General features: G+C 43.3%; 2 protein-coding genes across 4 annotated transcripts in view; both read left to right on the top strand.

Annotated features, from left to right (window-relative positions):
• Positions 1–2,333, top strand: part of CEP112 (centrosomal protein 112) — a 359,203-nt gene extending 356,870 nt beyond the window's left edge. For 2 of the 3 annotated variants that reach the window (XM_074972205.1, XM_074972202.1), the window contains one exon: positions 2,192–2,333. In XM_074972205.1, coding sequence (XP_074828306.1) covers positions 2,192–2,219 — 28 coding nt within the window. In that variant the 3' untranslated portion in view covers positions 2,220–2,333. The remainder of the gene's footprint in view (positions 1–2,191) is intronic. The other variant, XR_012641956.1, reaches the window with a different exon arrangement.
• A 14-nt stretch (positions 2,334–2,347) lies between these two features.
• Positions 2,348–27,792, top strand: AXIN2 (axin 2). Its single transcript, XM_074972206.1, has 10 exons — positions 2,348–3,171; positions 9,679–9,819; positions 16,859–16,961; positions 19,097–19,237; positions 19,537–20,024; positions 20,232–20,414; positions 20,728–20,958; positions 21,658–21,753; positions 23,019–23,186; positions 27,282–27,792. The coding sequence occupies exons 1-10, from the start codon at positions 2,348–2,350 to the stop codon at positions 27,406–27,408; spliced, it is 2,502 nt and encodes an 833-aa protein (XP_074828307.1). The 3' UTR covers positions 27,409–27,792.

Here is a 27,792-nt window from a genome sequence, read left to right as displayed (position 1 = left end):
TGCCAATGCTCTCAGATGCTATTGCAAAGCCAGAGAGGAGGAGGAGGAAGAAGAAAATATAGGGGGGAGTGGGGGGGCAAGCGGCGCAACATTGCGGCTACTTTTGGTGGGAAAGGGCAGGGGGGCGGGAGGGGGGTTGTTTTAAGGAGGAACGGAGCGGCGGCGGTGCGGAGAGAACTACTGGGCTCAATGGTAAGTTGCAAAAGAATGTATGTGTGATCCTCGCGCGGCCCCCCCGCGCCTTTCTCCCTCTCCGGGGCGCTTTGATGTGCTCTTCGCTGGGGCTTTGAAGTTTTAAGGAAAGCTATTTATGTGCTAGCTATGGGCAAGCCGGGCTGGGCTGACACCGGAGTGGGTTTTGTTTTATTTTTGAATGATGTCGCAAAAATCGAGATCTCGGTGCCTTTTTATCTGCCAGAGAGGGGAAGCTTTTATTTTATGGGCATGGTGGGGAAAGGGAGGCAGACATAGTAGGATGCATTTTTGTTAAAGGTGGATGTGGTGAGAATGAGATCTCTCTCTCCTCTTCCCCCCCTCCTCCTCCATACCCCTCCCACACCCCCTCCGCACCCCCTGTGAACTCCAAAGAGGCGCTGCACGCTTAGTTAGGGGTCAGTTGTTGCACAGGACTCGGAGGAAGCAAGTAGCTTAGGACTCTCTCTCTCTCTAAGATCTCTTTCCAACCTCTCATTTCTCTGCCCGTCGCCATTTCTGGAGCAGGTTTTTTTTATTATTATTTGGCAGGATTGTCCTTTGTGGGCTTGGCGCCTCCTGGATTTGTTTCTTCCCTGCTTTAGTTTTTTATTTTTGGAGGGTCTCTTTTTTTTCTTTTCTTTTTTTTTTTTTGGTTGCAGGAGGGGTGGTTGGGTGTATTTATTTTTGCTTTAAGGTGGGGAGCAGGGGGCTGAGCTTGGAGGAGATGAGAGCCCAGGCACGGGATGCCTGCAGCAATCAGGTACATTATAGACAAGGGGGAGGCACTTTCTCTCTCTCTCTCTCTCTTCCTCCTCCTCTTCTGCAAACAGGACTCGATATTGCAAGACTGATGATAATAGGGGTGACATATTGAACTGCTTGTTTATGTGTGTGTGAATTTCTGCTTGGGTTTGTGCAGCAAAGAAAAAAGCCAGGAACTCAGTTCACGCTTTCTGATTAGTTTGAGAGCCTTTCACATGCTTATTAAACCAGCTTTTTATTGGATGGAAGCAGGTTTTATTAAAACTGTAGAGAAGCTTTTAAAAATCATTCTGCAACCGTGTAGTGAGTGTTTACTTTTTATTGATTTTTTTTTTGAAACCTATAGCCGGATTTAGTTAATTTCACATTTACCTTCTAATGATGGAAACTTGTTCTAATAAAAAAAGTCACTAGTGAGTCAGCCTTTGGAGGCAAATGGGTTGGTGATTTTTTTTTCCTTCTCTCTTTCAAACTTTTAACAAGTGCATGTGCTTAACTTCTCCAAATCCATGGGAGGTGTGTGGGGTTTTTTTTTTTTTTTTGGAAGGTTGTAGTTAACTTCTGAAATGAGTCAGAACTGTTTTTAAAATGAAACATTGTAGTGATTTTTTTCCCCCAAAAAAAGTCTTTCTGAACGTGCCGTTCCAAAACAGCATTCAGCATTGTGCTAGAAGGGCTTCTGGTGATCATAATCTAAATTTTTAAGGAGTGAGAGGAGAGGGGGGTAAAATGGAAACCAGATGCCGAGAAAGGCACGTCTTGTTCCCTGCCTTGAGTTATCTACAAAAAAGAGGCAAAATTGGGGGGGGGGGGAGGATTTGTGTGTGCGCAAAACTGGTTTACCCTGCAGACAGCAGAACAGAGCCAAGTTTGTGTGTCTGATGCTATCACTGAGAGGGGAGAAGGTGACCTGTAGTTTTGTAAAGAGGGGTGTCTTCCCTGGAGACGGGTTTTGTAAGTTGTGATTAGATATGCAGTGTAAGTGAAGGGTTAATTCTTTTCCTTTCCAGCCGGCCCCCCCTCCACCCCCCCCGAAGTTAAAAGTGCGCCGGGAGTTCAGAAAAGCATATCTGATACTTTTGATTAACACTGTAGATAGCTGCGTTGCCTTTTTTTTTTTTTTTTTTTTGACTGTGAAGAGTTGAAAAGCCTGTTTACTTTTTGTCTTTGATGTTGGGTGGATCTGGTTTTGATTAGATCAATACTCTTTTCTTTTCTTTTTTTTTTTTTCCAGAAAGGAGGCTCAGAGGATCTCCTGCTGACTTGAGAGAGAGAGAGAGGCGCGCACACACACACACACACACTCACACACACACAGACAGAGGCAGATTGCTGAGGAACTTAAGGGGGAGGGGGGCGGAAAAACCCTACCAGAAGAACTCGTGGAGCCATGAGCAGTGCTGTGTTGCTGACTCACCTTCCAGACCCCAGCAGCAGCTTCAGGGAAGACGCCCCCCGCCCCCCTGTGCCAGGCGAGGAAGGAGAGACACCATGCCAACAGCCTGCAAGCTCGTTTGTCATGAAAAACCAAAGCTTCAAGGCCATGTCAATTTCTTCCAACCCAAGGAGGAATGAGGATGGTCTTGGAGAGCCGGAAGGCAGTGCATCTCCAGACTCCCCTCTGGCAAGATGGACCAAATCCCTGCATTCCTTGTTGGGGGATCAAGATGGTGCCTATCTTTTTCGGACCTTCCTGGAAAGAGAGAAATGTGTGGATACCTTAGACTTCTGGTTTGCCTGCAATGGCTTCAGGCAGATGGACCTTAAGGATACCAAAACTTTAAGAGTAGCCAAAGCTATATACAAAAGGTACATTGAGAACAACAGCATTGTCTCCAAGCAGCTCAAGCCTGCCACTAAAACCTATATAAGAGATAGTATCAAGAAGCAGCAGATAGATTCTATAATGTTTGATCAGGCACAGACTGAAATTCAGAGTGTGATGGAGGAAAATGCTTACCAGATGTTTTTAACTTCTGATATATACCTCGAATATGTAAGGAGTGGGGGAGAGAATCCTGCTTATATTAACAGCAATGGACTGGGGAGCTTAAAAGTTGTCTGTGGCTATCTCCCAACCTTGAATGAAGAAGAAGAATGGAGCTGTGTGGACTTTAAAAACAAAATCTTGCCTTCTGTAGTTGGGCTATCCAGCAAGACTTTGAGGGTTACAGCAAGTGTCAGAGCTACAGAAACGACTGAGAATGGATACAGGTAAGAAAACGCTATGTCAGAAATCTCCTTTTGTTTTGATTTTAATTACTTTGAGACTGTTATTCTTTAAAAGGTTTGAGAAGTGGGTGTTCAGTCTTAGATGGTTTTAAAACAGAAAGCTAGCAACATAAGCAAAAAAAAAAGGTTTAAAAATGGTCCAGAAATCCTATTAGTTAAGCATGCCATTGGTAGATTCAACATAGATGCTTATCTCAACCTTAAATATTCAGGTATTTATTTTGGTTTTTTGTTGCTCTTCTGAACAGAAGAAACACTGTATTGTGCTCTTAAAGCTTATTGGCTCTTTCAGTTCTTATACACCAAAAACTTCATAGCAACTAGATGCATTAATTATTGCAGCAACTATCAAACATATGATGTGTAACGGTAAAGAGCATCTGTATAGGCATATGAAAAATGAAACCTTAATTCACCAACTTCACCACTAACCGGAGCTTAAGTTGATTGGTTACATGGAATGCAATTGTGTAGGAATGGAGCAGGAAATGTATGCACTTACTACCTAGTAAAATACATGTAAAGTTCGTATATGTAATATAAAATCTCTCTCTCATCACATTCATTATTGGTATCATGTCAAAGCCATTCCAGATGGCTTTGAGTCAGTTGTATACAAGAGCATAAGATCTTAGCATCATGTAGCCATTCCAGGAATAGGGTTATAGTAGGTCTGGTATTCTCTTATTGGCAGTGTGTTTGAAGTTAAATTTATTAAAAGCTGGATCTATGTCTTAATGCCAAGTTCAGAGTGTGTAGTGTCTGTTGTGCGATACCAGAGGCAAAGTCTTCATTATGCACTTAGGCAGAGAGATTTCTGTGGTACTGAGCCCTTCGTTTTGCTGTATGCTTTGTTGAAAAGGTGGAGTGAGGGGCAAGTAGCCCCTTACAAAATGACCATGATCATATTCCAAATGACTAAAATTGTCTTCTGAAAACTTATTTTCCCTCCCCCCACCCTTTCCATTAATGTGAATTGTTGAATAAAGATCTGGGGCAAAGTGATCTGTTTTCAGTTGTATGCTCTGTCTGCTAGCACAGATGCAAGGAGTTTGTTTTTCAGTGTGGTAAGTGTTTGACATCTGGTTTACAGGAATGTTGAGAGCAGTTTCTGTGATTCATGGACATCAAAGGGCTTCAGGCTTCTATTTCAGTTGAATTCTGAGGGTGGTTGTAGGGCATCTCTCTGTTCCTTTCCTGCCCTTCAGAGAGGCTGCAGCAGCCTGGCTGTGGTGATCAAAGTGGATCCAGGGACTGGGGGGTTAATTCTTCTCTTACACCTGTGTAAATTTGGAGGGACTCCTCTGTGATCTATGGAGTTACTCTCCATCTTACATTAGTTTGACTGAGAGCAGTATTTGGCCCCTTGTCTCTTCTTGAGACCAGCTTTTTGAGGGAAAAAGAAAAGGAGTACCTGTGGCACCTTAGAGACTAGTCTCTAAGGTGCCACAGGTACTCCTTTTCTTTTTGCGAATACAGACTAACAGAGTAGTCTGCTACTCTGAAACCTGTCATTTTTGAGGGAAGGGGCTGTAGTGCTCTTCCATTTGAGGGAGTTTGCTGCTCTGAGAGCCTAACTGGCAGCGTATTTGTGGGGACATAAAAGTGCTGAGAGCCTCATCCTCTTGCACAAGTGTCATAGCTCAACATCTACTGTTCTCCAGTACTAAACTGTGCTGAGTTGTGATGTTCTGTTATCTTTTGGTCTTCACTGGAATTCAGTGCCTGGTTGGGAATGGATTTAACATTCTACGAGTTGCTTCTGGCTCAAGAACTTTTTCATAACGATGACTAGTGTTGCCTTCCTGGCCAGGAGTACTGATGGCCATCATGCCTTGAGATTGCAGCTCTTTCAAGTGAAGCATATTTTTTGCTACTTAGATGTCAAATCTGCCCCCAGAGGTGAGGTGGTGCTATCTGCTTTGATCACCTTCTCTTGCATTTTCAATAGCTTTTGAATCAAGATCTCTTGACTACATGGAGAATGCAGAGGGGGAGGTCAAGCTGAGATTCTTCCCAATCCAAAGGCCAGGAAACCTGTTTCCCTCCCCTTCTCCAAGTTATCCTTGTTCAAAGGTGTGGGTGTGTGCGCGCGCGCTTGCCAGCTGGTAGCTATGGGGTGCATGGATGAGTTGTGTATCACTATTCACTGCATTGAGGATTGGAACTTGAGCTTGGTAAAGAAGAGTCTTCACTGAGTGGTGGCCAAACCACACCTCCATCCTGGAGCGTGACACACAGGATTCAAAGCACTACCCAGACTAACTGCCTACATCTGCCACTCTCTCCTAATAAATTTCGATTTAAGTATAAATAATAAGACAAAATATAGGATTAGAGTCTGGAAAAAAAAAGGGAATTTGGGGTGCATTAAGTATTGGTTATGTATGTGGGCTCCTAATGTATAATAAATACTTTGAGCTTGTTTCAAATTTCCCCCTCCCCTGAAGCACTACTTTGTAAAAGTATTAGATGTGTGTCTAATGGTTTTTGTGAGACTGCGACCCTCAAACCATTGAGTTTGTGTTGGACCCAGGAATGTAAGATGGAATCTGACCATTATTTATATTTGGTTCTGAATTTATCATGCATATGTTTTATGTACATGGAACTTTAGAGTGCTGCCTTTTATAATGTATTTTTATTCAATCCAAGGTGGACTCATCTGCCTCCCATTAAGTTCTCTGTTCTAACATCAGTGAGACTGGCCTTGCTTTAAATAAGTTTGGGCTCGCAGATGGCCCTCTGCTGGCTCAAAGTGCTTCCTGTCCTTTGAAAGAACTCGCTGATGGAGCTCATTTTGTGTGAAGTTATTGGAACCAAGTTTGGCTTCAATTATCAAAGTAAATGATGCCATTGTAAAGCTATGCTTGAAGCAGTGTTCCACAGTTAGAGCATGGAAGCTGTGATTAACATCGTTTTGCTAATATGTATATTTTTAAGGGGTTTTGTACCCCTGTTGTGCTGTGATGCTTGTGTCTCAGTAAAATATTTAGTAAGATTCAGTCTTGCCTTGAAAAAACACTGCTTGAGTATTTTTCTCAGTGTGTAAGTCTTTGGTTTAAACTGCCAGACCACTTTTTATTTCTGAGAGCCATAGGTTGACTGTGTGTGTGCTCGCCAAAAATCAGGGGTGCTGGAACAATGTGTATAGTGGGGGTGCTGAGCACCATTAAACCAAACTGTAAACCCTGTATATGATGGAAACCACTGCAATCCAGGGTGTGCTGCAGTACCCCTAGTTCCAGCACCTAAGCCAAAAGTGCTCCTAAATTGCATTGTTCTAATAGGGGATCCAGAAAAGAGCCCCATAAATTCTAGTCGCATTGTAATCCCTCTGTGATTTTCACCCATTGCCTAACATAATGTATAGAGAGCTACATGCTGTGTGTCATCTCATCAAGATAAGAGATAAGAATAGACTGAGAAACATCAGTCGTTCTCCTTGATGCTCCAGAGCAACTGCTACCTGACAGCTGAAAACACTTTGCATATTGAGTTTGAAGATTTTTGTGTATGTGCAGAATCTGCATCAGAGAACTCCACTTTCCAGAGGAATTTAAAATCCTTGAAGGCAACTTGATGCATATGGGTGCAATTACTGTAGTGTGGTCAAGTTTTTAAAAAGTTAATCGTAAAAAAAACAGCCCTAATCAGTTTTCTTAAAGTATATGGGAATTTCTATATGGAGCTATTCTGAATCTTTTTCTCCCTTTTTTTTAATAAGATGATTAAAGACAAAGTAAAAATATATGTGTGTGTTTAAGTTAACGAAGTTCTGAAAGGTGACATTCTTAATTATACTTGCATAGTGGTTCAGTATGTCTGTGGGGGGAGGAGGGGTTGATTTTGGAGTACTCATCAATGAGTTAAACTTTATTCACATAGGGTAGATTAAAAGCTGAATTTAGAGAGATGAAGAAGGGCTTTTACACACACACACTGAACCATCTTTCTATTAAGTGATTAGATAGCACTACTGATTTTTAATAGGGTTGCAGCATAATGATTAATTGCTTCTGTATTAGCATGATTAAATAGCGACACTGAACATGAAATAAAAGGACGGTACTTAAGACTCACTTAAAAGCAGGATTGCTTCAGTACATATGGTGAGCATCTTGAAACCGAATACTTTACAATAATAAGCCTAATGGGTCTGGGTTTTGTAGAAGCAAGACATTAAACAGTTTCCAGTAGAGTGATAAAAAGTAGAGGCTTCAGCCTTTCTGTGAGCTACCAAAAACTAGCAGTGGCCTAAAGAACGTCATTGGAACCTTACAAGCTGACTTGTATTAGCAAGAGGGTTGTATTATTTTAAAAGGACACTTTTTTTTTTTTTTTTTTGTGGTGGTGGTGGTGGTGGTGGTAGGATAACTTGGCTTTCACAGCATGTGGAATTAATTTATCTTTAAGACTTGACTTCTTTCCTGTGGCATTCCTTACTATCTTCTATTTTTTTTTTTTTTTCACTTAAAAAAAAAAAAAAGTGTCTTGATCTTCCCATTGAAATGACTTAGCATGCTTTGGAAAAGAATGTAATCCCAGCTGTGCTTAAATACCTGACTCTTTGCAACAAGGCCTCCTGCAAAGCTCAAGCCTGAAAGTGGGGCCTAGAACTTCAGTCATGCTGTTTGCAGTAGGGCTCTCGTACCAAAGAGGCCCATCTTCTCCCCCCACCCCACCCCCTTTGCTTAAGCCTTTGCAAAGGCTCATGTTTTCCCCTTGCTAGTGAAACAGAGGAATGCAACACAGCAGGGGAGTAGGGAAAACTTGTTGTTTGTGAGAGAACTGAGTTAAGACCACTGAAGAGGTCGAAAGTGTGTAACTGGGGCAAATGAAACAAAGGGACTAGAGATACTAGCAGGAGGGGAAGTGCTGCTTTCCATTAAGGCAGCTGGGCTGCTCACTTAAATCAAGCTGGCCTCATCCAATCCCAGAAGCGTTGGGGTGGGGGTGGGGAGTTTGAAAGACCATTTAAAAACCTGCAGAGCATGCTATCCTGTTCCTGAGGCCCCCAAGTGCTGTGTAAGTGACCCTAATTATTAAAATCAGTAGACCTTATCAGATAATGAGGTTCTGCTTTGATACACAAACTCAAAAGCTTAACAGCCAAGACCTGCATTTATATATAAACAAATATACCTCTGAAAACCCCTTGGCACAGACCACTTACCACAGATTGAAAAGTTTGTAACTGAATTTAAACTCTTAAAACTTGGAATCATTTTGACCTAAACATTGCCAATGATTAGGTGATCAGGGCACCTGGGTTCTCCACCTAGCTTTGCAATACTGTGACCTCAGACGTGTTAGGTCAGACTTTACAGAAGTGTCTGCTAATTCTTGATTTCTCCATTCTTGGATACCCAACTTGAGACACCCAAGGCTATTTGTTTGTTTTTTATCCCTCCCCAGTGGTGCACTGATCTTAATTGGCACTGAGCACTCAGAACTCCTAGGCACCTCAAGGTGTCACCAAAAGTTAGAGTACTCCTTGAAAACTGGCTTTGTAGTTTCCCTCTTTGTAAAGGGGGCACCAGTCCACTCACCTTTTGTAAAAGCAGTTTGAGATCATATTGTTAAGATGGCTTGTTTATTAGTAATTCCAAAGCTGGTCTGATGTCAATGGTTCCAGTCAGTTATCTACGGTGCCTGAAAGGAGAGGTGGTAACATTTTCAAAAGCACCTAAATCCTATTTTTGGAAGACGCTTGGGTATTTAGTGGTTCAAGTCCTGACTTTCGGTTCTTTAAGGGCCAGATTTTTAAGGGTATTTAGGTGCTTCTGAGATTTTCAGAAGCACTCTTTTGAAAATCCCAGTAGGTGCTTAACTATATCTTTTGGCACCAAATACCTTTAAAAATCAGGCCTCAAATCACTTCTGAAAATGGGATGTTGTGTATGTCTACACATCAAAAAAAGACCTGCAGCATGGCTGAGGCTGGCCTGTGTCAGCTGATTTGGACTTGTGGGACTTCAGAGCTAAAAATTGCAGTGTAGACGGGTGGCATGGTGCCCAGGCTCTGAAACGCTACAAAGGGGATGGAGTCTCAGTGCTCGGGCTACAGCGCAAGCCTGAATGTCTACTCTGCTATTTTTATCCCTGCAGCCAAAGCCCCTGAGACTCAGTGCTGGGGCTTTTTACTACAGTGTAGACGTACCCTTAGAGTCCCAAATCCCTTAGGTGCGTTTGAAAATCTTGTCCAGAGTGCTCAGACACCTGCTTGATGTTAGTGTTTTATGTAGAGAATGGTTGGTGACTGTGTAGTTCTGGGTCAGTCTTAACTCTGTGTTAGCTGTCAAGATAAACTTCTTGTGGACTGTGAGAACACAAGCATTCTGAGTGTCTACTGGACATAAAACAGCAGATGGATAGTTTTTAAAGACATTCATTGTGTCTTACATGCACACTAACCATGAGTATGATGCTAACCTGTACTTTTTTCAGATGTAAAAATAACGCGACCCCTATTTTGCTTGTCCCTAGGTCATTCAAGAGGAACGATCCTATTAACCCATACCATGTGAATTCTGGCTATGTTTTTGCCCCAGCAACTAGCGCAAATGATAGCGAAATATCTAGTGATGCCCTGACTGATGATTCCATGTCAATGACGGACAGTAGCGTGTAAGTATTCCACTTTAGCAAAGTCCTTTGGAATTTACCTCTCGAAAACTTAACTGTGCTGATGTGCCACAATGACTTGCCAGCATGACGGTTCTATCATTTTAATACTGCTTCCACTTTTTCCATTGGATGAAATCACTGGAAGGCATCTTAAGTCATCCAGAAGTATTGCTGATCGCTCTATTTACTCGGTTGTCCCAAATATTGGCTGCAGTAACAGTGGTGGGTAGTTCTTCCCTTTTTATTTGTTGCCACTTTGCAACAATTCTCATTTTAATCCTCAACTGAGCAAATGTGTGTTCTCCCATATGATGAAAGAATAGAATAGACATACTGCTACTAACACATGGAATGTATTTATATTTCATCACACCTTTTATTTGAAGGCCAAACCATTGTCATTTAAAAAAAAAAACCAAAACCACAAAACTTTCTACAGGAATTGCTTTCTGTAATTAGGGTTCACCAGTAATGTCAGAATCAACACTAACAGGGTTACTGACCTCCAGGGACAATAGCTGCACATTACGATCTTTCAGAGAATTGTTTGAATGGAGCTTTATGGATTAAAATGTCAAGAGTTTTAAGAGCCTGTGGAGGAGAGGAAGGATGGTCCTGTGGCTAAAAACCAAGCTTGAGAATCATGAGATCTGGGCTCTGCCACAACTTGCTGTATAACCTTGGACAAGTTGCTTAACTTCTAAAATGGGGATAATGATACTTTTTCTTCCTCATAGGGGTGTACTGAGACTTAATTCATTAATATCTGTAAAGCACTTTGAGATCCTTTGATGAAAGGCAGTATAATGAAGTGCAGGTCACGCCACCGAAATGGACCAAGTCCTCTGGAAAGGGTGTTTTAAATAAAATAGTGTGTTCAAGGCCTTAATCTCATAAATGCAACTCCTTCAATGTCTCTGTTGGATGTGTAGAGTGTATATTCCCCCCCCCCCCCCCGACCTGCTTGCTGGCTTTTTAAAGTCACCAATCTGCTGCCTGATGATGTACACACGCTTTAATGGAAAACAGAGCAGATTTTTTACAAAACATCCTAGATGCACAAACAAATGTGGGTTTTTTTTAAACACACGTGTGTTTTGAACTGATATTATGGAAGAAATAGCTTGTTGTCCCACTGGATTCTCTTATTGAACAATATTGGCATTAAATAAAAGAGCTGAATCATAGGGTGACTTCTTTATTTCATCTTACTGGCTCTAGTTGTATGTGATCATGTGTCAACAGAGCATTCATTGGGTTAGTCATTTCTGGACCAATGTAGGGTCACTTGGGATTCACAGGGCTAGGATTATACCCTCTCTTCACAGCAATGCCAATTGTAGGCCTTATACAGATGAGAGCACTGAGTGAGAAATAAAGTGCATGGTGGATGAAAGGCTTAACTGAATCGCTTTCAGCCTATTGTTAGTCTAGGGGAGCTTAGAGGGGATAAGAGGGTAGCAGGCCGCTTTGAAATTTACTTGAACAAGTGAATAGGAGCTCCCCATAAAGCAGTGCATGAAAGGAGCCTGGCTGTTTTTTCCTGCCATAACAATAGCCAGTGCAGACTGTGAGGAGCTTGGGGAAGCTTGGCTGATTAAACTGCTGGGAGCTTCAAGGATTTTTTTTTTGGGGGGGGGGGGGGAGAATGAGAGTAGAGGGGGCATGTGTGGATTTCAATAGAATGCAGGTTTACATGGTGTTACGAGACAAACCTAGAAAAGTAATAGTTCCTGCTACAAACTGAGCCAGTCCCTGGACCTTTGAAAGTGCAAGACTTCCTCTAGCCATACTTACTCTGTGGGGGTGGGAATGGCCCGACTACTGGAAGTGGTGGTGTGTGTGGGGTGTTTAATTTTTCTCTCAAGTGTGTGTGTGCGTGCAGGGAGGTAGAATAGCTAACCTTACAAAATTACCATAGCTAAGGCCTGATGTAAGTAAAGCTGCCTCTACAGAAACTTCAGCAACTATTGCCAATATTGTAATGTAACATGCATAAAATGTCTGGGATTAGTTCTCTTCTCTGCCGTGGATTATGTAGAAAACAGACTTTGCTAGAGATTCTGAAGTCTTTCTAAAAAGTTCTGCTGGGTGAATTACCATCATTGTCACAAGCTGTGACTTGGTGGTTTTTTCTTGCTGCAAGTGTGTAGCTCTCCCTCTTTAACACAAGGCTCACTTTTACTATTAAACCAGTGAAAATGTAAATTAGCTCCTAGTTAAGAGCAGAATTTGTCCCATAAAGCCTATGTCAGTCATTCCAGTAAAGTGAGGTATTAATTTTATAAAAAATCTTCTACTGAATTGCAATTAGAGGTAAAATTGCCAAACAATACACACCCTGTGTGTTTTAGTTTTGTTTTTTAAATGTCAAGTATAAATTTAATTTTGTAATAGCCACAAAGCATCATGCAAATTTCCCTTTCTTGATTGGGGGAGGGGAAGAGGAAAGGGATTTTTTTTTTTATTTGCTTATATCTTATTTATGGATTTACTTTGGACACAGGGGAATGCTGCTGAGCGAACTTCAAATATTACCTTATCTTACAAACCAGGCTTTTGATGTTGGCAAGATCAGAGGCTTGTTTCAGAGCCGTTGCCAAATGAAGATGGGAGTGAATGCATATGCGCATGAGTCTGATATTTCAAAGCAGCAGTAAAACTACATTCAGGTTAGGCCGGGCACATCTGAGTCAAAAGGCTAAGATAATTGGCTCAGTTTAAATGGCAGCTGACTGGAAAGAAGATTTCAAACTAGTGTTTCCCCCAGAAAGAGATTGGCTTAGCACCAGGCTGGGTAGCTGAAATGTTTATAATTAAACTATACTATTTAGTGCCTAAACTCTGTAGCTCCTCAGCCCGCAGCTTTTAGTAGCCAAGAAATGTGAGTGCAAATGTTTACTGCTGGAGGAAGAGAAGGTTATATTGAAATGACCTATCTGAGGAACTCTGTTTTTAAAAACAAAACAAAACACCCCCTCCTCGCTCCAAATAGTAACCCTGTGCTATGCACTATAACATCTGGCAAAGCCTAACCCTTTAAAATAAAAGGCACTTTCTAGTTGTCACTGTGGTCTATACACATTTCAGCTTCAGATTTTTCTGTAATATCTTTTTCTTATTGCACCCAAGCTGGCTGTAAACTCCCAACTCCAGCTGCATGTCTTGCCTGTAATAAGTGATTGCCCATTCTTGTTTCCCCCTTAAACCTGGCATCATCTCCTGTTCCCCATTGTATGTGGAAGGCCTACATTTTAAAAGTAGACATCAAACCGACTACAAAATTGTCTCCCTTCCTTCTTTAGAAGGCCTGATTCTCCCAAGGCTGCTAAGAAACCTTACCATCTCAGTAAAATGTCTTTCCTTTTTTAAAAACTGTATCTTGCACCTTGTTACAAGCTGTAAAATTCTCCTGATGAGTCATGTTTACAGAAGCGAGCAAGGAGCTGATCTGACTGCATTGAAGAGAGAATCAGGCCCCCTTCTCCCTAGACCATGTTGGTGTCCTCTTTTCCATACCTTTTTTGGAGTTACCCATGCCGTATACACCTCACCCTCCCCCCCTTTGTTGCCTTCCACCTGCAGCTATCTCATTGCAGCTCTGAATGAGCCTGACCGTGGCTAGACAGGTGTTTGTATGCTCGTTTCCAAGCCAGTGTTGTCCGTTGTCTGACAGCCGCCTGGGCTGCTCTTAAAGAACAAATGTACCATGCTCGGAAAGTCCTGGCTGCTTATTGACTGAAAATGGTGCTGGCTCAAAATTCTTCCATGACACGAATCGAAAGTGGTTAACTTTAAACCAACTCAAACCAGGCACGTCTAAATGTAGATGGAAGTTCTGCTCTACAGTCCCCTTTTGTGGCTGATAAGTGAGAGATGCCTGTTTACTATGAGGCAAATCATCCCACTTTGGTAGGAGCTACGTCCCCAAGGGAAGCACTGCAACTCTGTAAATTCCAACTGGCTTTCCATCACATCCTCCCATTACTGCCCCCAGGGCTGGAGCTGGAGGTCTGGCCTTTAAAGGCTGTAGTCCCCAAACCGGAGCACTGAGCGTTTGGAGGGATCGGTCAGACATGGCAGTGGAGCTGTCCTTCTAGCCCTTGCCACAGAGTGCCGTGGCCAAGATAAGCAGGACTGGGGTGAGCAGTTCTGGTTGCATGTTTCTGCTGATTTTGGAGGGGAACAATACTATAGACAGTGGGTCCGTTCCCTTCCTCGGCTATCTCCTCTGTCATTGGAGCCCTGAACTCGTGGACTTCAGGCAGGGATGATGCAGGGCAGGCTTATCTTCTACCCTACCCTACCCCACCCCACCTCGCCTCCATCCATTTTGTTGCATTTGGGTTAGTGTTTGTGGAGGCTTCCGTGTGTGTGTTATGTACAGTACTAGCCCAGGCAGGTGGATACCTGCAGCTATCTCATTGCAGCTCTGAATGAGCCTGACCGTGGCTAGACAGGTGCTGCTTAATAATACGAAGGCAGATGGTTTTACCCTGATGGAAAAGATGCAGGGGTCTTTAATTCCTCTGTATGGAAAGTCTCATTTAAAACACCCTCACCTTGGTAACCCTCAAAAAACAAAATCCCTCTCATCCAATCCACGTGACGAGCATTGACCTGGGTTTTTATTTTCTCCCATCCTTCCCCATCTGCCCCCATAACTGCTGCTCAACCTGGCTACAACCCAACCCGTACTCATGTGTTGTTGCAAGGGGGAGAGCCTCCAAGCCAAGTTCAATAGATATTTTCATAGTTTTATTGCCCCTTCTTTAATCATGAGCATAAATGTTTACTGCTTGCGATAATGACTGATAACCCTGATCGTGGTACGGAACCGTGCAGACAGATGCTATGCGTGATTCTCCAGAGTGTGTTCCCAAATGGGCTGTGCGCCTGAGCTACTGCTCTTCTTCAGAGACCTACCTGAGGCAGAATTGAGGGCAGATTTTCATTAGGAACTGAACGGAGCACTCTAAACTCACTTTGCTTGTGACATAACCGTCTCCAGTGATGATTGTCCACCCTGTTAAATCATTGCCCCAAACATCTCTTCCCTTGACCAATGCTCTGTTCTGTCTGGATTTTCCAAAGTTTCAAACAATAAACTGGTTTGACCTTTTTCTTCAGTCTTTGCTACTCCATATCGCTTGTGAATTAGTCGCTTTGTAATGGAAACTTAGAAAGCACTAGGCCAAGACTTTCACAGATGACATGGGGTTGTGCACCTCAACATTTGGGTACTCAACTAAAGAAACTGTAATGGGGCCTGATTTCCACCATGTCGTGTCCCCCCCTCCCCCCCCATTCCCTTGTGGGTAGATGCTTGGCACTTTCTGAAAATTTGGCCCCTTCAAATTGTCTCAGGCTGGGCACCTGAACATTGAAGCATGCACCTGCACACGAAAAGAATCACTGGTCACTTTTTGGAAAAATCTTGGCCTTAGTCCTTTCACTGTTGTGAGAGTGGGAAGTGCCATGCTACCATAATGGTGGTAGATCTTAAAATGGTGTGTGTGTGTGAGAGAGAGATATGAAGGTTTGGGGTTTTTTTTGGGGGGGGAGGAGGAAAAGAGGGTTTGTGTGGGAGGGGAGATGGTACAGAACGGGAGAAGTGCATAATAGCACTCTGGAGTGTAGTCTTCTCACTGGTTGTGAGTGGCGCTTATAGTCTTTAAGGCCTTACATCCAAGGACTTCAGAGCACTCTACAAATATTAATACTTAAGTGTTACAGTACCGTGTTGGATAGGGAGGTATTATCTCTTATGGATTTGAGGGGGTGGAGAGACTGGAGCACAAAAACTATGGTTGCTCCTCAAATTTGTGGGAAATCTGAGACTAGAAACTCATGATTAGCAGCCATGCTTTTCAGCCATTGGACTATCCCGGCTCAAAGTTCATTAATTCATGGAGGATAAGTCCATCAGTGGCTATTAGCCAGGATGGGCAGGGATGCAAAACCATGCTCTGAAGTGTCCCTAAACACCCCTTCCCAAAAGCTGGGAATGGGTGGCAGGGGATGGATCACTTGGTGATTACCTGTTCTGTTCATTCCCTCGGAAGCACCCGGCATTGGTCACTGTCGGAAGACAGGATACTGGGCTAGATGGACCGTTGGTCTGACCCAGTACGGCTGTTTTTATACTCTTAATGCTAATGTGGGTAAATCTTTGCATGGCTGGATGACAGCATACTTCATTGCTAGAGGAAAAATTATTTCTGTTGTCTTGATGGCAATTTTCATAGCTCTTCTCACTTGGTCTGGTATTTTTTTGTGTTTTGGGGGTTTTTTTATTGCTTTATCCCAATGGGCTGACATAGCCAAGAAGAAGAATGATGTCCCATAGCTTTAGGGGCCTGTGTTCTGTTGTTGCACCTTGTAATGACTTTACTGGGTTGTGCATGACACCCCGAAGTTAGAAGAGGCATCTTGGGTCCCACCTGGGGGGGAGCCCTTTGTGACCAATAATTTTTTATCTGCAGAATGCTGGCAATCTATGAAGTGCTTTAGACCTAAGAAGCTCCCCCAAAACTGCCTACAGTCTATGGTGACATACCAAAACAAGTGTAATGAGTGTGTGAAACCTATTACTGTAAGGCCCCAGTCCGGTACAGTCTGTGTACAGGCAGAGCTCTGTTGAAGTCAATGGGGCTGCAGGGATCTGTCCACATTCAGCTGCCTACATGACTGGGGCCGTAGCTTGCTCTGCAACTCTTGCCCAGCTACTGAACATCCAGGCCGAGTGACTTAGGCTTGATTTCTTTTTTCAGAGGCATTAAACATCCATAGACTTATTGACTTCAGTTGGCATCCTCAGTGCTCAGGACTTCTGAAAATCAGGCCCCTCAGTCTGTTTAGACTATTTCAAAGAACATGGAGGGGGCTTGCTGGGAACAGTAAAATGATCAGATAACTTTGCATTCTGTCTTCTGTTTTGGAAAGTACTTGCAATGGTCCATTGACTTACAGAATAATAAGTTGAAATAAATAAGCCTAGGATATCCTGGTTGACTGTGACTTGTCTTTCCATTTGCAGAGATGGAATCCCTCCTTATAGACTTGGGAGCAAGAAGCAGCTCCAGAGGGAAATGCATCGTAGCGTTAAGGCCAATGGTCAAGTTTCTCTACCTCATTTTCCGGTAAGTTTGATGCAGAGTCCTCTGAGAAATGGCTGGAGAGAAGGCCCTCTAATAATGCTAGACATTGCAACACCTGGAAGAGTCTGGGAGAAATCATTGCGGGTTTACAGGGAAGACCGGAAAATGACTTCCTTCTCATCAGCTTGTTGCATCCTTTTGTCTCTGAATACAAAGATTGACAGCCTCAAGAAGAGAAGCTAATAGATGGGTCAGCTCTTCAGCTGGAGTCAACAGAGCTACAGAAATGGAGAGGGACCTGGTTTCTTATTCTTACTGCCATTGGCTTGAGGTCTTTGGGCTTATTCTGTAAACATATAAACCCAAACATCAGCTTAAAACACTCCTGAAAAGTTTGCTCGCATAGGTCACTGGGTGGGTTGTGTGTAAGGTTTTTTGCCTTTCTCTGGATTATTGAGTAGAGCTCACTTTCTAGGTTCAAGCTGGGAACGTCCCATCTGGTTGATTGTACAGACATGGACATGGCTGCTTGGGTACTTCCCCCCCCCCCCCCCCCCCCACACACACACTTACATGCACCACTTTCACACCTTCTGTGCTCTGATGAGGGTTGTGCTTTGCTTTTTCTGTACTGCCCCAAGACTTCAAAAACACAGTTGGCAGTTAATAGGATTTACTGGTTTCCCAAAACAGAAACATTGGTAGCCAGTATGTGCCTTCTAATAATAATAATAAAAAAACAACTTTGTGTCTTGGTTTTGAGGAAATCCAGTTCTTTTAGTTGTGTTGCTCCTGAAAACTAACTCATTGACGTGTTAATTCAGTGCAGACTTCAGGAAGGTGCTGCTGGTTCTTGCAGTGAATAAACTGTTTACACAGACAAGTAGAAACATATCTTGTCTTGAGATTAATATTCCAAAATTCTTCTTTCTTAAGCAGCAAGACATTTTAGATAATGTTTCTGGTGTGGGGGGGGCGTATGTTGGATTGAATGGGGATTTTATTTTTTGGGGGGGAGGGTATTCTTCACCCCCCTCTATAAAGGAAGTTCTGTAGCCTGAGCTTGTAAATTAGATTATTTTGTCCCAGGGCGTGCAAATCGACTTTCTCTGTAAGGCAGTGCTTTGATCAGGGACTGAATAGAGCCTGCTTGTGTAAGAGTGACAATTTCCAGCAGAGTGGCCTTTTTCTACCCTCACATCATTTCTGGAGCTAAGTGGTTGTCGGAGAGAGGCCCTGCCTCATCTGGTGGGTAGTATGTGAAAGAGTTGCAGTTCAGCTTTCTGCTCTTCTTCCCTCCCCCCCGAAAAAAAAGGGCAGAGGGAAACTAGGGGTGAGGGCGAAGAGTGGGGTGTGTTTTGGGGGAGAAGATGACAGGAAGGAGGAGGAAGAACTCTGGTGGGTGGTTTCTTTCTCTCTCTCTCTTTTTTCTCCCATGTTTGCTTCTTTTGGCAGAAATTCTCATTTGCCTTTTTGTATTCTGCACTTGATTTGGAGATGTTCCCTTTTTCCCTTGATAGAGCTGCTTGAGGCAGCCAAGCTCAGCAGTGTACCGCTACTAGCCTGCAGCAGCTTTCTTCGTTTTCTGTACAAAGAGATTGGGGGGGGTGGGGGGTGGGAAGGGAGATCTAGGACACTGTTGAGACAACACTACCTCAAAGGTGCCCAGTGTGTAGCCAGGAAATAAATTACCAGCACTTCTCTGATCTGCAACCGTTTGACTTTTTTTCTCCCTTTTTCTCCCCCATCTTATTTTTTTTTAATTTCCAACTCCTTTCTGTTTATACTCACTTTATTCCTTCAGTTAAAGGCTCTCCCTCCCACCTCAGAGGGTTTTTTTTTTATTTGATGTTTGACAACAGTCTTTGAAGATTTTCTACTTCAGAGTAGCTACTGATGGGCTGGTTGTACTACAGAGAGAACAAGCGGGGTTCCTCGGAGTGCGACCAACTGCTCCTGCCGAAGGCGAACGCTAGTGGGAAGGATGTCACTCCATGAGGCCACAGCACTAGCTCATAAAAATCCAGAGCAGGCTATGCCTACTTGCGCTAGTCTCTTCATTCAAACATGGAGACACAACAAGCATAGCAGGGCCAGAAATGCTGCTCCAGCTAAGCTTCTGCAGCTTGCACTGCCTGCTAAACATGGCTTATCCCTTTTGTCCCCGCTCTGTGTAGAGAACCCACCGTCTTCCTAAGGAAATGACCCCTGTGGAACCAGCTACCTTTGCTGCTGAACTGATATCCCGGTTGGAAAAGCTGAAGCAAGAGCAAGAAATGATGGATAGTCTGGAGGAGAGGCTACAGCAAATCAAAGAGGTAGGAGGATTAACCCCTCTGGCACCTGTGTGGTGCTTGTAGCTTGCTGATCCAACATCTTTCTTGGGGTTGGGAGGGAGTGGCATAGCCTGCCTGCACTTCGTGTAAGGGAAAACCGCTTTCCTTTGTAAGCTGTATGTTGCATGCTTTAATGGTCTGTCCTTAATACCTGTGTGTCTACTGTCCAGCAGCAATGCAAGCTCTGCTTTCCCTGCTAGCCTAGTGGGAAGAGCCCCCGCTCCAGGGCAGCTGGCACCCCGTGCTTTTTATTTATTTCTTATTAATGTTGCACCTTCAAGGAAGAAGAGAAGGAGGGATCAGAGCTACCTGCCAACACACAGACCAATCGGGAGGCAGCAGCCACTCCGCATCAGCAGCACCCACTCACTCTCCTGCCATCCGGCAGCTATGAGGAGGACCCGCAGGCGATCCTGGATGACCATCTGTCACGAGTGCTGAAGACTCCCGGCTGCCAGTCACCCGGCATGGGACGACACAGCCCCCGCTCCCACTCCCCGGAACGACTCCCAGGGGGCAAGCCACAGCCAAGCGCGGCCTCGCCAGCTGCCTGCACCCTCATCAGTAAAGGATTTATCACCAAGCAGACCACCAAGCACGTCCACCACCACTACATCCACCACCACACCATCCCCAAGACTAAAGAGCAGATAGAAGCTGAGGCAGCACAGCGGGTCCAGTGCTTCTGTCCTGGGGGCAGCGACTACAACTGCCATTCAAAATGCAAGAGCCACTCAAAAGGGACAGAGCTTCCACTGGAGCAGTTTGGGTAAGTTACAGGAGTTTCTCCGTAGGAGCTACTTGTCCTTTTAAAATTTATTTCTCCGTAAGAGGGAGGTGGGATTGATGCAAAAAACCATGTGGAATTAGCCCCTTAAAAACAAGGCCATTGGGAAGTGTGGTCACGACACGAGTGCAGGATATTAACGATGCCTGCTGGGGGCGGGGAATCCTGTCCCTGGTGTCTCATCCTTAGGAGAACCGGCACACTGACGAAGAGGAATGGCAAAGTAATGGATGGTGTCGCCCTGCCGGCCGGGGAAGCAGGGCTATCCGTAATGCCCGGGCTCCAGCTACCTGGGGGCGAGGCGGATCGGTCACAGAACGTCTGGCAGTGGATGCTGGAGAGCGAGAGACAAAATAAGCACAAGCCTCATAGGTAAATATACAGCCGTCTACAGCAATATCGCTCCCGGTAAATATTTATATATTACATAGGCTGTCTATTTTTACAATCGCTAAAAACAAATGAGACTCTTTGCTCCTCCGGTTTAATATAAAAGCCATTCTGCAGAACCAGAAAAACCACAAAAATGTCATGTTTTTGGCAGTAAACCCTTTTCATGTTATGACAGACTTTGGGGAGGGAGTGAGCAGAATAGGAGCTGCTATTGAAGTCATATTTTCCAGCTTTTATAAGCCGGTTCCTTTCCTCTTCTCTTCTTTTTCCCCTACCCCACTCCGCCCCCCAGCACACAAAGCACAAAGAAGGCCTACAATTTGGAGTCCACCAAAGGGATCCCAATTGAGCGCATGGCCCGCCACCACCTCTGGGGGAACAACAGTCACCCACGCGGAGCACAGCCTGCCCACCCGTTCGTCCAGGATCCCACCATGCCTCCGCTGACCCCGCCCAACACTCTCGCCCAGCTGGAGGAAGCCTGCCGCAGGCTAGCGGAAGTGTCCAAGCCTCAGAAACAAAGGTAACTTACAAAGGGGAATGGCAGGGGGGCGGGGGAGTGAGAGTGAGAAGTCTCCTGAACTTTTCCAGCCCTGAGTGCCTCATTTTATTGGTTCTCTCTGATAGGCAGACGCCCCCTGCTGGGAATGGGTGTGAATCGCCAATATGGCTTTCTTTAGGACTGGAATGGAGGAGCCTTCTTTCAGGCTGCTTGTTTCCTTCTTCCCTCAGGCTCCCCGCCATCTCCCAAGGGGCATTACTGGCTGGTAGGCACGTGAACGTAGCAAGCTAACAGTAGACATCCAGGTGGCTAGAAATTTTATGTGATGTGCATGTAGCCTTGCCTTCCAGTGTAGGAAGAGCTCCAGATTTGTAATGGGAGGTGAGGAAGGGAAGGCATTGCAACAAAACGTAACTAAGCCCCAAAAGTGACCTTTTTTTTTTTTCTCCCAGTCCTCAATAGTTTGAATTCCACGTTCTGCCTCTCACTATCACAATGGATATAATTTGTTGTCTAGAACTAACTCAGCTACATACCAAGTGTTGAATTAGGTTGTTTATCATGCATTTGGATATGGAAGGGTAAATTATTCCATAGCATTCTTAACTCTTCCTTTGATTGTGTTTTGATGCAAAGAGGAAACTTAATGCCCCAGAAGACTTCAATTAAGAAGATGTATTTTAACTTAATTTTTTTGTTTTGTTTATCCCCCAACTTCAGATGTTCAACCTCAAATCAGCAGAGGGATCGAAACCACACATCTGCTGTTCAGGGGGGAAATGCCCCTTTTTGCAATGCAAGTCTAACTACAGAAGAGTACGTACATATATATACATTACATGTATTTCCGTGGCCTTTAATTATACTTGCATTAAATGGATGGCACTTTGAAAATAGAAGACATCTTTAAATCTGAAGTTTAGTCTTTCAAACATACTTTTGTTCTCTCTTATTAAAAAAAAAAAAAAAAAAGATATTTTCAAATCTTGTTTCTGATTCTTTTTAACTTGCGTTCCTGTAAAGTGGACAAAGATTGGATTAGTCTAATTACAGGATGGTTCTTTTAACAAGAAATCTGCTACAGAGAGGTCTAAATAATTAAAGTTTTCTTTTTTACCCTCTTCATCTTAAGCAATGAGCAATGTTTGAAGTCCAGACTAAGCCACCTGACTAGAGTCTTTCATTTTTAATTGGTTGACCTTAAATCCACCAGCTGTCTTTGCTAGGAGCTTTTTTTCTGAAGCCACTCTACAAAGACTTAGAACAAATTAGGAGGACTACATTACTGTGGACTAACACTTTGTGACCTTTTGACATGCCAAGTATACATTGCCTCAGAAGTAGTTCTGGATTTAGCTCCTTGGCATTCACTGCACTGTTGCTATTTTGTTATGTAGTATTTTTTTATTATTTTTTAAGTGTTCCTCATTTCAAGTGACAAGGTCCACTTTATTTTTGCCTGGTTGTTCCTGGCTACAGTAATGCTACCTGTGCATTCAGGACAAGTAATCTTAGTGCTTTGAGCAGTTTTTGAATGGCAGGCTTTGAAATTCCAACAACACCCATTAACGAGTGTATACCTGGAGCAAAACACTAAACTGTTGTTCTCTGCCATATAGTTTGCATGAATGAAAATGGTGCGAGTTGTCTTTGTGACCTTTGAAGACCAGACATGCAAATAGTTAATTTGGCTTAATGGAAATGTGTTTAGCATAATGGTTAGAGCCCTAAGCACTGGGGGTTACTGTTTGATCCTCATCAGACCATGTGATCGCTGCCCCTCATCCATAAAGTGGAAACAGTTCCCTATTGCACAGGTGTGCTCTGAGGCATATTTCATGAATATGCCTCAGCTGCTTAGAGATCCTCTTATTATTTGTATTAGCGTAGCGCCTAGAAGCGGACCGGGACCCTGTTGTGTTAAGTGCTATACAAACATGGCACATACGTTTGATTTCATTGCATCGGACTTTCAAATTGATCCCGGCATCAATCTGGTTGCCATTGTCTATAGTAGAAATATTGGACTGCAGTGATGTCTTTGTTTCCAAATGAGAAACATGCTTTGTTTTTTGTTGCAGTCACAAAGAGCCAAAGAAACTCCCAGTCATTCACGCCTCCCAGTCCAGCGAGTTGGTTGTCACATATTTTTTCTGTGGAGAAGAAATACCCTACAGGAGGATGTTAAAGGCCCAGACCCTGACACTTGGGCACTTTAAAGAGCAGCTGAGCAAAAAGGGAAATTATAGGTAAGAATCTTGTGGTTTCTTTTGTCTGCTGAGACTATGAACCAAAATAACCAGCAAATATGTTTCTGTAAACCCGCCCACAAGGGAAAAGTTACAGCACCTTTTCCGGGAGGTTGGCTGCACTGGCTCACTGAACTCTCTTCTGTCCTTTTCCAACTCCCCCACCAAAGCCAGGGTGGCTTAGAGAGGCAGGCTTGGGTACTATGTTGCCTGAACTTGGCCTTGTCTCATGGATCAGTCAGCTTGGCTGATGTTCCCCCCGACGTTTGTCCCCCAAGAACTGCATAAGAGAACACTGATTGGTCATAGGCAGCTATTGCCTGCATGCTGATTCCCACAAAGAGGAAAGATGCTCTTGTGGTTAAGGGGCTGGACTGGGACTCTGAGAGATCTAGGTTCAGTTCCCTCTACCTCTGATTTCCTGCCGGACCTTGAGCTTAATCTCTCAGTGCCTCCATTCCCCACCTGTAAAATGGGGGTAATGGCACTTCTCGGCTTCACAGGGGCGTTAATATTTGTGAGATACTTGGCCTCCTTTGGCAGAGCATCCATATAAGTAAGGTAGATTCATTCTGGGGTTGGGGATGTGAGTTGCTTTCAGGAATTTTGTTTTCAACCTAGTTAACAACCTGCAGATGCTCTTGGCCTGTTTCTAAACTCCGTTCAGCTAGAAATACCAAGCCTTGGAGGATGAATTCCATTGAATGACACTTAAAAAAAACCTATCTTCCCGCTCCTCCTTATAGCCATCCATATGGATATAAGGAATTCTAATGGTCTAAGATTGTGTCTGGTATCTGCAGCTTAGAAGCTGGTTTCCCGTTTGCTGCCTTCTTGTAATGTTCATTCCAATTGCAGTGGCTTTGTCCTCAGTTATTTTTACTGTACTAGCCAAATTGATCTGATCAGCAATGAACTGACCATGTCCTGTCGGTCAATGAGACTCTTTCATCTGTACAAAGGAAACAGCCAGGTTTAAGTATTTTTTTAAATTTTGTTTTCAATTCGGCACTCCTCCAAGGTGCCAGAGGGCGCCCTCTGGAGACAGAAGTCACAGAAATGTCAAAATACAACAACTTTCCCCAGGTGGCCTCACCAGTGAATCTTCAACCTGGTGGCTTTCTGTTTTATGTGGATGCTTGTCCAGTGGTGCTGGGGTTTTGAGACACCCATATTCCCCGTCCCTCCCAACTGCCATCAGATGGCAACAGCTTGTAATTGCTACCAACTGGATGTGAACTGGCAACCAGGCAGTGCAAAGGATGTCTCTCCTATTACCCCCGTTCTCTCAGCAGCCATTTAGTGCCTCCAGAACATCTCATTCGGTTTCCTATGAAATTCTTTCTTGTGATGCTAGGGTGCTTGAATATGATATTAAAACTTCTGTGGCCTTAAAACCCCTGCAGGTGCAATTATTTGTGCCTTGTCAGACTGTAATTACTTTAGAAAATGTTTTTAAGTGACTGACAAGGATGAAACAATGTTTTGCTTAGATCTCTCCCCTTTACACCTGGGTAAAGACAATACAGAAATTTATAAAAGGAACTTGGGTAGGTGCCCAGTATTTTATCTTGCACAGACACAAGGTGAAACTAATTACACAAATGTGTGTACCTCCAGGGAATCATTTTGATCTAAGCTTTGACTTTTGGCTGGACTTTGAGTGAAACTGCAGGTGACCTTCAGGGAAGAGGGCCGTACTACCCAGAGTAGTGTGTGTGTCTCTGTGCTGGGGAGTCAGTAACTAGACTGCTTTGGTCACATCTGGCATTGATTTCTTTTTAAGGCACACTTAATAAGCATGTCTTTGAAGCTTTTGCCTTTCATTTAATGCACAAAGACGTGCATAAATGGTCGACTCTCAAAATTCTTTATTGATTGAATCAGTTTGCAACATGGGTACCTAAGAGCTCTATTATTGCTCCCTTTTCAATGCCAAAGTCATGTGTCCGACTATGCAGCGGGATATTCACCCAGCACATTGTTTCAGTCTTTTTCTTAAAAATAAAAAATAAAATCAAATAAATTTAATACTGATGGCGTTAACAAAAAACAAACACACACGCAAACTGGGTGGTGTCGGGTAATCTCAACATGGCCGCAGTTCAGAACAGCAACACCAGGCCTGCTTGATTCTATTGGTGCCAGATGTCAGGGGGAAAAAAGAAGCAAAGCTTGCCACATAAAACATGTTTGAATGGAAAGCCCATTTCTGTGAGCAAATAAGGGCAGAGCAACTTGTTTGAAGATGATGTGGGGGAGGATATTGCTTTGCTTCTCTCTCTTCCCCTTCTCTCTTTCTGTCTCTGAAATAAGGTTGTAATTATGTAAAAGGTCATAGCGTGTTTTCTTAAATAAAGATGCAGTGTTCAAAGAAAAAAAATTAGTAAACACCAGCAGAGTGTTTGTGGAGGAAGTTATTGGGAAAGCAGGCTGCTCTCTGAAAGAGGGGTGGGGATGGGGAAAGCCAGGAGAAAGTCCTCAAAATTCATTCACAGTTTTTGCCTTTTGGTTTTGTTTTGGGCTTACTGGCTCATGGAATTACAGCCCTGACCTGCACCATTGAAGTCAGTGGGAGCTTTGCCATTGACTTTAGTGAGTGTAGGTTCAAGCTGTATATGAAGAACTTAAATAAGAACTATTTTCATGATCGAACCATTAAAAACACAATGCTGTACATCAGTCCAACTGGGAATGACTGAAAAGTAAATGTACCTTGACTAAATATAGCTGTTTCACTCACCCCTCTTCTCTCCCTACCTAATTAGCTCACCTTAAAAAATAAATTAAAAACGTATTGTTACTGGGTATTTAGTTTTTAAATATTATTTTTATAGCAAACTCATTATTCTAAAACTGCCCAATCCATGTTTTTAATTAAGTGAAAAATCCAAGTTCAAATTTTTGGGGGATCCTCCTATAAAAGTTTTATGACCTTTAACCCTTCAACATCTTGTTTGAAAAATTACAGAGCAGGGGATTTTTTTTTTTTAAAAATCTTATCTGAGGAGGATTTTCTTTTGCTGGTGATACGCTCTCTTTAAAAAGCACTTTGTGATCTGGAGAACAGGGCAGATCGGAGGAGGTGTGTGGTAGCAGACGGGCAGGCTCCTTAAATGCTAACCTTCTGAATGGAAGCCCTTCATTTGTGCATATGCAATTAAGCAGCCTTAGAAGGAAGAATGCTAGAAAAGGGATAAAAGGAACCTTTAATCAAGAAGCTGAACGGTCTAATTCGGGATAATAGAGGGGTCCTTACTGTTTGACACAAGAGGGGTGGGGGCGCTTTTTGTCTGGGTGAGCACTGGCTTCATGATCTAACGACCCAGAGCAAAAGAGAAGGAATGCAGGACACTTCTACTTGACCTTCCAGTGTCAAATATTGCAAGCTTGACCAAGATTGCTCTTTGCATGCGACCAGCACGAAGCATCAGAGAGCAAACACAGCCATATCTGTAACTTAAAAGTGGAAGCATGGTTTTAGTTTTGTTAAATGCAAGGTGCCCTGTTTCACAAACTGGACTAAGGGAGAAATGCCACATACATAGTCTTGTTTTGGAGAAAGCATGTTACAGACTTTGAGCTACCGTTTTTTTTGTGGGTTTTTTTTTTCCTAAAAAGCCTTTTTTAATAAAATCTTCTCAGTGCCATACTGTGCTCCAGAATTTATGCATGAAAGAAAAGAGAACAAAAACTAGTTTTTTATTTTGTTAAGTAAGATGTTTGGCCAGAGACTGCTCTGCTTTTTATTCTCTCTCGTTAAAAATATCTGCTGCCAACACGTATAACTTGTTCAAGGCACTGTCCCTGTGGTGCCCTATTTTATTAAGCAGTATACTCCATTCCTTTGCTCTTCTTCAGCGCTGCTTGGCTGGCTGCAGTTGCATCCATTCTAAATCAAATACTGGCAGATGCATGCAAACAGATCACTTGTGAGTTATGGAGGGTTTTAATGGTATTGGACCCGGTTTTCCTTGTCAGTTATCTTGTTACACTCATGTGAAAGGAGAATCGGACCCTTTGGAAATGTTTGCTGCTCTTATCTAAAAAGAATTGTAAAGTAACACTTCATTATTTAAACTGCTTCTCCCTCAGGTATTATTTCAAAAAAGCAAGCGACGAATTTGACTGTGGTGCAGTTTTTGAAGAAATTTGGGAAGATGACACAATTCTGCCCATGTATGAAGGAAGGATTCTTGGGAAAGTAGAGAGGATTGATTGATGGCAACTGTGTTTCCTTGACACAACCCTAAGCTAAAGATGTCTTTGGACACACAACAATAGCAGCAGCAACAACAACAAAAACTTTTGAAGGAAAGTTTTGAACCAATGAAGAAGAAAAAGTGAGGCCTATGAAGACTTTGCCAAATTAGCCTTAGAGGGGGGAAAAAAATGGCATTTATTATTCGTGAGTTGGGTACTGAGATGATTTAAAAAAAACAAACCCTGAACTATTTATTAAAAACATGACCACTGTTGGCTATTGAAGATGCAGCCCACGTTTTAGAGACTTCCATACATAATATATGACTTCCTGGGGATCTGAAATCTATGGACTAAGAGAAACTGTGTATAGCTTACCTTACCAGTAATCCTTATTGATATT

Source organism: Natator depressus, chromosome 14 (genome assembly GCF_965152275.1).
Source record: "Natator depressus isolate rNatDep1 chromosome 14, rNatDep2.hap1, whole genome shotgun sequence".
NCBI lineage: Eukaryota > Metazoa > Chordata > Testudines > Cheloniidae > Natator > Natator depressus.
This window is presented reverse-complemented; position numbering and strand designations above follow the sequence as displayed.